A 9,780-nucleotide genomic window follows, 5' to 3' on the forward strand; every position below is an offset into this window, starting at 1 on the left:
CAAAATCAGCTAACAACTGGTCTTCTAAGGTAAGAAACTAGATTTCCTGGAACTTGCAATTTAAGTCGGAATTTTTTTTTATGATAGACAAGTTGCAAAAGGACTGTTACACGCATGTCTAATTTTCATCTGCTACACTGTCGTAGTGTAACATTTGAAAATAGCGCATATATTCGGTTCCGTAAAGGCGGCAAAGTTTACACAGTGTGTGGCAATGCGGCGATACGATAAGCCTGGGACAAAGATGTTTGTTGCGAAGACCATGAAAATATTAAAAAAGAGAACTTTTTAACAATCAGCACGCGCATCTCATTCAGATTTCGAAGCCCTTTATTTCAGTGACTCCAGTAAGTAAGCTATGGCCGTGGTTAAGGACTTCCATTCGCCTTACTTTTTCCTTGTATAGTCTGCTAGTTCAAAAACGTCCTAGCCTGTGTACAGACTCCGTTTGGACCATCCTCAACTAGAGAGTGTGTTTACAGGCAAAAAAAAAAAGTAAAATGGTTGATGTTCGACAACGAAAATTTTGTCAATGAAAATTGGTTTGCGAGTAATGAGACTTGCTCGTGTTATTTAATTCCAAGTTTTTCGTTACATGTCTTATATTTTCTCGTGCGTACAATGAACTTTACATATAGAAGTCTCTTTCCCAGTTTTCAACCAGCAGACGTACGTTGAAGACCAACTGGTAAAGGATAGCTTGGTCACGATGATGATTGAAGTCACCAAGGAAAACTTATTAAGGATGCCCATCAGTCATCTACACGAGAAAATATTGATAACTTGTCACGACTGTCAAGGGTCACCCTTTACGCATCACCAAACAAAAAATGCCAAAATAATTGTCAAGGAACCTTGTCAGGCGTTTGCATTGGTAAATAAAACTTTTCAAGGATAAATATAAACGAAGATAAGCACAGCCCCTATACACAAACAAATAAGACTTTTGGAAAAACAATCGTCAAGGAAAACTTTCTTGCATGACCTATACTAGCTTTACTGTCTCTTTCCACTGAATCATTCAGCTGTGTCGAGAAAGAAATTGACTACCAACACTTTTCGATGAAAAAGAGCAGGTCCACCTAGTGTATACTTTTTTAACTTCTTTATTACTAAAATGTTATCCTTGTTACATTTTGTAAACTAACATTGCTTTTCATCGGGATGATTATGGAGGTGGGTGACCGGAGACCGGAGACCGGCTAAACGCCTTGTTACAATAGGGCCATTTATACGGGAGAAAATAAGACGCGTCTTATCTAAGACGCGTCTTAAATAAGACGCGAACTGTACCGTTTATACGATCGCGTCCTGCGTAAGACGCAAAAATCACGTGTAAACGACCCGCGTCTTGTTTTTGATACAGCCTTGTTTACATGCGACGTTACCATTAGCAACCATGCTAATTAGCAATGATTTGCAACAAATTTTCATCTGTACCAATTGCGAAAGGATAAACGTTCAATGTAAACAAAAGTTACATCAGAAGTAACTTACACCGGCGCCCGTAACACTATTGTCCAGCTCCTCGGCAAATGCCCTCTCTTTGCAAATAAGCAGAAACTCCTTCTCTTCCGTGGTAGTCCACGTATTTCGTTGTTGCTGGTGTTTTTGAACAGTGCAAAGCGGACTGTGAACACTGCGAAGCCATTTTGCAGAGCTGAGAGCGGTCAGTGACGTATGTCGTGACGCGTCACTCGCTCTTACGCATGCTCATTTGTAGTCACGTCTTATTTAAGACGCGTGTACCATTTATACGAGGAAGTTCACGTCTTATTTAAGACGCGACCAAGACAAGAACAGCTCAAGCTCCTGTTCCAGAGTTAGACGCGTCTTATTTTAGTCGCGTCTAAAATAAGACACGAACGCTTATTTTGTGCCGTTTATACGATCAGCTCGCGTCTTATTTAAGACGCGTCTAAGATAAGACGTGTCTTATTTTCTCTCGTATAAATGGCCCTATTGTGTACAATGATATCGTTTTTCACCTGTGTGAGTACGGAGGTGTCTGGTCAGATGACCCAACCGGTTAAACGCCTTGTTACATTGTGTACACTGATATGGCTTTTCACCTGTGTGAGTGCGGAGGTGCTTGGTCAGATTACTGGAGTCGTTAAACGCCTTGTTACATTGTGTACACTGATATGGCTTTTCACCTGTGTGAGTACGGAGGTGCGTGGTCAGATCACTGGAAACGTTAAACGCCTTGTTACATTGTGTACACTGATATGGCTTTTCACCTGTGTGAGTGCGGAGGTGCGTGGTCAGATGACTGGAGTGGTTAAACGCCTTGTTACATTGTGTACACTGATATGGCTTTTCACCTGTGTGAGTACGGAGGTGCCTGGTCAGATTACCCAACGTGTTGAACGCCTTGTTACATTGTGTACACTGATATGGCTTTTCACCTGTGTGAGTACGGAGGTGCCTGGTCAGATTACCCAACGTGTTGAACGCCTTGTTACATTGTGTACACTGATATGGCTTTTCACCTGTGTGAGTACGGAGGTGCCTGGTCAGACTACCCAACTGGTTAAACGCCTTGTTACATTGTGTACACTGATATGGCTTTTCACCTGTGTGAGTACGGAGGTGCCTGGTTAGATTACCCAACTGGTTAAACGCCTTGTTACATTGTGTACACTGATATGGCTTGTCACCTTTGTAGCTATCCATGTTCTTGGTCTGATGCTCTGGCTTATTCAAAACCTCTTTTCTTTGACCAAGCTTTTCACCTGTTTGAGTGCACACATGAATATTAAGAAAGCTCAATGAAGCGAACTTCTTGCTGCATTTTTCACAGTCCCATGTCCTCTTAACTGTACGAGTTAAGCAGAAACGCCTGTGCCTCTGTAGGAAGTTCAACGAAGTGTATATCCTGTCACAGCCCTCGCATAAGTAGGAATTTCCTAAAGGTTGCGAAAAAAACGAATTTTTGTCACAAAATGGAAGGTTAATTTAACATGGTTCATAAAGCATGATGTTAGATTCTCTATTGTGTTTTGATAATTGGCTGACTGCTGGAATAGATCTGTAAATGACAAAATTTCTTTGTTTTGTTTGTTTCTTTTAGTTTTTTCCTTGTTTTCTTTCGTTGCTCTATTTATTTATCCATTCATTTTCATTTTCTGGTTCGATCATTCACTCGTTCATTTTCTTTCCCTTTTTTTCTCGTCGTTATACATCGCTCTTGTATATTTATCTGATTAAAAGTCTCTGTAATCCATTTCAAGAATTTTCGATTTACCATTTGTTTTATCTCGATCACGCTTATCATCCTCGAGTGATATTCCCAAATCTCTGGCGTAACTTTCTCCGTACCACACCAATAATTCCCTTCCTGTGTGTATGGATTTGTACGTGCGGTAGTAAATCTTTCCTCTAAACTGAAAGGCTACCAAATTCTGTTCGTCCTCGCAACGAGAGCAATTGACAAAGCGCATCCAGTTACTGCGGGATTCGTTTTGGCCATCCAGGAAATGGCTGAACTTGCCATCTTTCACAATCTACAACAAAAGAATAAGCCTTTAGAATGCAGTGGTAAAGCTTTTGTTTGGCTGGGTCATTTACAAGTTTTTTCTAGCAAAAATGGAGATTGCTTTTCGATAAGATAAAGTTCTATACGACACTCTTACAATAATTATATTCAGGGACATAGGAAAGTCGCCTTAATTACCAATTAACCATAAAATGACTGATCTGACAGAGTGACAGAAGGGTACAAAAATGATAAAGGCAGTTTGTCCCAGCGAAAAGCGCATATGTTTTCTCTTCCATTAGCCCCCTTAATACGGCTAAGGGTTAATACAGTAGCCCGTTCCAGGCGTTCAGGAGATAGTGGAAAGTGCCGCGCAGAAAAATTATGATGTGCGTGAATTAAAATAGGGAGGCGAGGACTTCAAGTGGAGACTCCACCTAGTCTCTTCTATTTGTTTATATTATTGTTGTTTTTGTTGTTTTTTTTCTTTGTTTTTTTTTTTTTTGTTTTTTCGGCCCTGCTATCTGAACGCCTGGGAAAGGCTGTATAATAAAGACAACGGGCAGTCACACCCTGAGCCACAAACTGAAAATGTCAGTGAGGAGCAGTCACAGGATATTTTGAATAATTACGTTGTTTGTCTTAATTTTGAAACTCTTGTCCGAAGTACTAAGAGAACATAAATTTTAGTGAGAGATTTCTGTCTGAATGAGCGTAAGATTTCTTCAGTTAAATTTGAACTTGCGCAGAAGAGGCCAGCTGAGACTAATTCGGATACCGGCAACTCGTGCGGGACTTTTGCTTTTCCGCCAATGCAAAAGCTTTCAAAATATCGCAACAAACAGCTTCTGTAATTACTAAAGAACGTTTGTAGATAAAAAATAATCCAGCTAACTTTCCGAAGATGAACGCGATACAAACAGATGTAAGCATCTTCCTGAACTCTCCGACGGTATCTGAAAAAGTTGCGCCAACGATTTCAAAGTGCTTCTCATCAACCCGCGCATGTGCCACTGGTGACACAGAACCGTTAAGTTACAGCTGATGCATTTAACATCGTTCTGTCGGCTGTATGCTTTAGTCTTTGTCTCGATCTATGAAACATGTACCCGAGACGTTCATTCCGAGAGCCAGTTTTATACGGATACCCGTATCAGTATACGGATACCCGTTTTTGTGCGTAACTTTGGTGTCCGAATCAGTAACCGGGTTCCATTGTACTGGTTTTGGGCCGATAAAGTACTCTACCTCCCAAAAGTAACTTGTGTTTGTTTTGTCTGTGATGTTCTCCCAGCCTATTTTTTCTCCTTTATAGGGACCAAATCGTACTCCTTTAGGAATTAGGGTGGTGCTGAACACGCCTAAACCTGCTCCTGGAATTGAAGACGGTCCGATTCTTAAAACGTCGGGGGTTGATGCCACAGCTGCTGACAAGTTTGAACTCTCTTCCAAAATGTTGTCCTCCACGGAGCGCAAAGGCCCATGGACGTGACAATCTCCGTAATGGAGGTCTTCACAGTCGTCACAAACTAAATTAATGCAGAGAGAGAAACAGCAAATAATCACAACTTGCAACGTCCGATGTTTATAGGTGTTGCGCGACAACTTGAACACAATGAAATAGATTGTCCTTCGTCATTTCGCCTAAAGAGACAGTTAGTAAATGAAGTTACGATTTCTAGTGAAAATAAATTGTTCTACTCGTTGATTCAGTTTTAATGAATTATCCACTCAAATCTCATAATATCGTTTGCCACAAACTACAGTCTAGCCTGTACAAAGAGGGACCAAATAGGTAAATATTTCGAGCTAGTTTACTCACAAATGTAGTGGTCATCATCTGGAACCTCAGCTTCACAGTAATTTTGTTTTTTTCCTCGGGTAGCATACTGAATGCGCTTCACTGCTGGACATTGTTTGTTTGTCCTCTTTAGCTCTCTCTTTTGGTTTACAACCACTGTAATCTCCCCTGCTGTAAAAAAATCAATTTCTTCTCCGAGTTGACCCAATTCATCAAACGCACTTGACTCACTTTCTTCCAGTTGTTCCTCTATCTGCAAGGATGATAAAGGCAACACAAGGAAAGACGATCCAATCATGTTTAATCTTTGTGATGGCTTCTCAAGATCAAAACAATTAGGAATAAGCTCAAAATATGAGAATTAAAGCATTCCGTGAGTAGTATTCGTATTCTCAACATAAATACACATGAATAATTATACAGTCAACTCTCTCATAGCGGCAACTTCTCGAAAGCGACCACCTCGTAAACAAGCGTTTTGTTTCTCAGTTACATAAATACTCTTTCAAGAGCTCTCTCGTAAGCGACCACCACTCAAATATCTTAAGGGACCGCGACCAATTTTAAGGCCAGAAATTACACATAGTCTTTTGTTTTCTGTTTCCGGTAAGCGATCTCCCAACATAATCACGTATGACCGCTTGTAAATCATCACTCAGAAGTGAAAAAAGTTCAATTTTGATGACGCTTCACCGGACTGCTGACAGATAACGACAGTTTACAGACAGAGAAGATGGCTATAATTAGATCAGTGTAGGTAAACGGGAATTGTTACAGTGATTTGTTCCAAAATGAACCATGAACCATGAACCATGTTATACAAAGTTTCATCAGAAGAATGAATAGATGTGAAAAAATCAAGTAAATTAGTTTCTATTTGCCTAATTCTAGCTGCTAAGGTAACATTTTTATGTAATTAATTAATCAATTCAGTATTAGGCTTAGTTTGTTGATCTTTCCCGTAAGCGACCACCTCCCGTAAGCGACCACTTTGTCGTGCACCAAGGGTGGTCGCTTACGGCGAGAGAGTTGACTGTAGTTGCTGTCTTGCACTTGCAACTATTGTAAATACAACTACACTACTCATACGATACCACTTTATTGAGCTCCTTTCGCCTTTGATGAACAGGAACAGTTTGAGGTTTGGGTCGAAATTCTGAAAAAAAAAATGAATACAATGTTATAATTAGCTTCCAGTAAATTGGATGATGTCTTAGACCATGTGCTCATTACGAGATTAAATCTGTCACCTCTTTAGATCTCAAGATTTCTCATCTCTCAAGGTGCATGCTGATGCACAAATGATCTCGTTCCAGACTACTTTGTAGATAAGCTGTTACAATCAAATCAGTAAATCAAAGCGTTCTTTTCCATTTTCAGATTCACACAAGACAACAAACCCTATCTTTGACAGGGGATGGATTCTGCCCGCGGCGACTTTTAACCTGAATAACATTTTTAATATTTAAACTTGCGCCATGAAACTTCACGACTTTTTCAGAATTTTATCTAGGAAAAAAGATTGTCTGGTTGGTTACTGTTTATTGACTTTGACATCACAATAGAACCAATTTTTGACAGATCGATTTTTTTTCAGGAAACTGAAAATCCCTTTTTTAAATGAAGAAAAAATTGCTTTTCTTACTGTAGCTTTTATGTTTTTAGCTCATAGTAGCGTTTGTTTTATTGGTTTTAATTACTTTTTGGTCAATTTTGGCGCTTTCCTGAAGTTTTGGAGAAATTCAGAAATCCAATATGGCCGTCATTTGATAAATGTAATCATGACGTTGTTACCATACACGACAAGGGAAACGTATCTGGACGTACTATTCATCCTCCAAGCCTCAATGTCATAGGTCTTATACTGTAGAACCCCAGTAACTCGAGTTCTGAAGGGAAACGAAAAACTGTTCGAGTTAGGGGGGTTTCGAGTTATCGGGGTCGATTAATATATTCAATTTTCCAGGTTAATAATTAATAGTTTATTGATTTCCAGCACTTCGGTATACAATACAGTGCAAATGAACTTATTTAAGGAGAAACTAATACATTTTGTAACAACTGTAACGATTACGCATTCTTACAACAATGCAATACTGTGAATGTAACTTATTATGTTCCCTTTTGCGTCGTCCAGTCTGTTCTAGTGTTAGAATTCGATCACACGATAAGAAAAACTAATGGGATATTTCAATGGGCATCCGTGGCGAGCTATAAGAACAAGAAATTCGAGTTATTGGGTAATTTTGATCAAGGGAAACAAAATTTAGTTTGAATTTGCGGGGTTTTCGAGTTATCCTAGTTCGAGTAAACCGAGTTAAAATGACCGAAAAGTTGTGTCAAATTCAAGGGAATTGAGACTCAGTTCGAGTTAGTGGGGAAGTTCGAGTTACCGGAGTTCTTCTGTATTTACGAAGTTATGAGGGGGCGGAATCCGCCTCCTCCAGTCCCAGAAGACAAAAATAGCACGGTTAGATAGGGTTAAGACCAGGCGGCACATTCCTTTTTCTTTTGTTTTTGTTGTTGTTGTTGGTTTTTTTTTTTTTTTTTTTGTATTATTACAAAACGCTCCTCCATTGAGACAAGTCAGTAACTTGCCAATATTATCTTCAGCTCAGAACACAATTTTCGATATAACTAGCTTTTTGTTGTCTATTATGGCAATTAACTCTTCAAATAGAAGACAGGGCAGTTTTACCTGGAATAAATCTCTTGATCATTTTATTTCGTTTCCTAACTTCCTCTGATCCAGGTACCCAATCTTCGTCACTATCATCGCTATCCTCACTTGAACTTTCACTGTCATGACCGGTTGATAAGGTCTTACGCTTTTTAGCAGGTGTTTTACGAGTGCGGCAAGGAAGTCCTGCTGGAACCGCGGGAACAGGAAGTCCTGGAAAGTATCAACTTCAGTATATGCACGAGGGCAATTAAAATTACTACATTTTTTTGTCTTTTGAGTCTCAACTCTTAAGCACAAAGGCTGTTTCTTCAGTTTAAAACATAATATTAAATGTTATGTTTTAAACTGGAGAAACAGCCTTTGTGCCTTTATTATCTCTGAAAAATACATGATTAACCCCATTTTTTTTTTTTTTGATTACAATAAAAAACCTCTGAAGAGTTTCTCGAACCATCTTGCGATGCACAAGAGCGCCTGTAGAGCTCCAAAGAATTCACCGTCCTTCACTAGAGTGAATTTGTGTAGAAGTCACAGACAGTGCCCTGCTCGCAGAGAGTGCTATTTGTTGTTCCATTGTCTTCTTATATTTCGGTCGTTTCAGTAAAACAAAGCAACAAAAAAATATGAACGAAACAGCGAAACTGGGACAAGGAGAGACCTCTGCACAAGATCGAGTTACTAAAGAAGGTTTCAGGCATGTTTTCAGCCGTTTTGTCGATATACAGAAATAAAGCGGCAGCACATCCCGCGGTATTTTAATTACCGTTTTCCGGATGCTGATCGTGAGTAATGTACAGAGGTAAAAGCAGGCTGGCAATTGGTTTTAACTCTTGGTTTTTAAAATGGATTTTCTCCAGTTATTCCGGCACCTTCAATCGGAGCCACCACAATAGGACATCCTGCCAACATCGGGAGTTTACGCCTATTAAACCACGTTAATTTTTTTTATTTTAAACAATATTTAGCAACTGCTCCAAAAACTAACGGATGGCTTATCTAAAAAGCTTTGACCTGTGTAATGATACCATTTACGTTTGAGGCCATGAACTCATTGAACTGATGAACACAGGACGTAAGTTATAAACTTGCGGACACAAAACAGGGGAAACTAAGCATATAGGGTTGGCACGGCTCTAGGTCTACAAAAAAACTTTAATTTAGTAAACGACCTTACCAAAAATGGGTTAGCAGCTTTACAAATGAAGGGGAATAAGGGAGTACTGTTTAAACTCTAAGTTAAGCGTAAAGTTCGTAATTCCAAACTCACCCAGACTTTTCATGAATTCATGGTTCCTCTTGATATTTCTCAGTCGCAAAAGTTCGTACTCTGACAAAGAGTTGTCCATCTGAGCTGAAATGCTTTAATTTGCAATCTGCACTGTGTAAAAAACAAAGTTAAAAATACATATTTGGTTTGAAAAAAAAAAAAAATGACTGACTCTCGTCTGCTTTAGCCAATCGGCAGTGTCCGACATTTCAAAGTTCCCGGCTCAAAAATTTGGCTTACTTACCTTCCTTGACTGCTCGTACCTTTTCCCAGTGTCAAACGATTAGAAATCTTTAACTTCTGTTTTATCTTCTCGAAGTTTTCTTTGTCTGTTTTAAGCACTTGATAGAAAATTAAAACGCTCTCAAATTTTCTACAAAAACTCGTTCAAAAAAGTAAGATAAACTCAGGCTACAAATCGCTCCAAAGTTAACTTTTAGTCGAAAACGTCATCAGCTTCAAAGCTTCTGATTGGTCAACGGTTGGACAGCAGAGGAAAAGGGCGGGAAAATACTGACGCGGGCTGCACTGCGACATTTTCATCTCTTCTA

At 39.4% G+C, this 9,780-nt stretch overlaps 1 protein-coding gene across 3 annotated transcripts; it reads right to left on the reverse strand.

Moving 5' to 3' along the window:
• Positions 1–1,082: 1,082 nt before the first annotated feature.
• On the reverse strand, positions 1,083–9,642 carry LOC146484775 (histone-lysine N-methyltransferase PRDM9-like). Of its 3 annotated transcripts, XM_085104223.1 has the most exons (9): positions 9,474–9,636; positions 9,230–9,335; positions 7,978–8,172; positions 6,374–6,435; positions 5,301–5,532; positions 4,727–5,007; positions 3,248–3,506; positions 2,038–2,909; positions 1,083–1,210 (listed from the first exon to the last, which is right to left on the reverse strand). In XM_085104223.1, exons 2-9 carry the CDS (start codon positions 9,306–9,308, stop codon positions 1,169–1,171), a joined length of 2,022 nt encoding a protein of 673 aa, XP_084960349.1. In that variant the 5' UTR covers positions 9,309–9,335; positions 9,474–9,636; the 3' UTR covers positions 1,083–1,168. The 3 variants fall into 3 exon arrangements, with proteins under 3 accessions (XP_084960349.1, XP_084960347.1, XP_084960348.1); XM_085104221.1 differs by lacking the exon at positions 1,083–1,210 and having other exon boundaries at positions 1,945–2,909; positions 9,474–9,642; XM_085104222.1 differs by lacking the exon at positions 1,083–1,210 and having other exon boundaries at positions 1,945–2,909; positions 6,377–6,435.
• Positions 9,643–9,780: the final 138 nt, after the last annotated feature.

This window comes from Pavona decussata, unplaced genomic scaffold (assembly GCF_977016875.1).
Source record: "Pavona decussata unplaced genomic scaffold, jaPavDecu1.1 SCAFFOLD_29, whole genome shotgun sequence".
In the NCBI taxonomy this organism is placed as follows: Eukaryota; Metazoa; Cnidaria; class Anthozoa; order Scleractinia; family Agariciidae; genus Pavona; species Pavona decussata.

Bases quoted from the DNA above. Each gene is read 5' to 3' on its own strand.
- LOC146484775 (XM_085104221.1), bottom strand. From the start codon at position 9,308: ATGGACAACTCTTTGTCAGAGTACGAACTTTTGCGACTGAGAAATATC. The intron at 8,173-9,229 runs GTGAGTTTGGAA...GATACTTTCCAG, and splicing joins TGAATTCATGAAAAGTCTGG to GACTTCCTGTTCCCGCGGTT. The intron at 6,436-7,977 runs GTAAAACTGCCC...TTTTTTTTTCAG, and splicing joins GATCAAGAGATTTATTCCAG to AATTTCGACCCAAACCTCAA.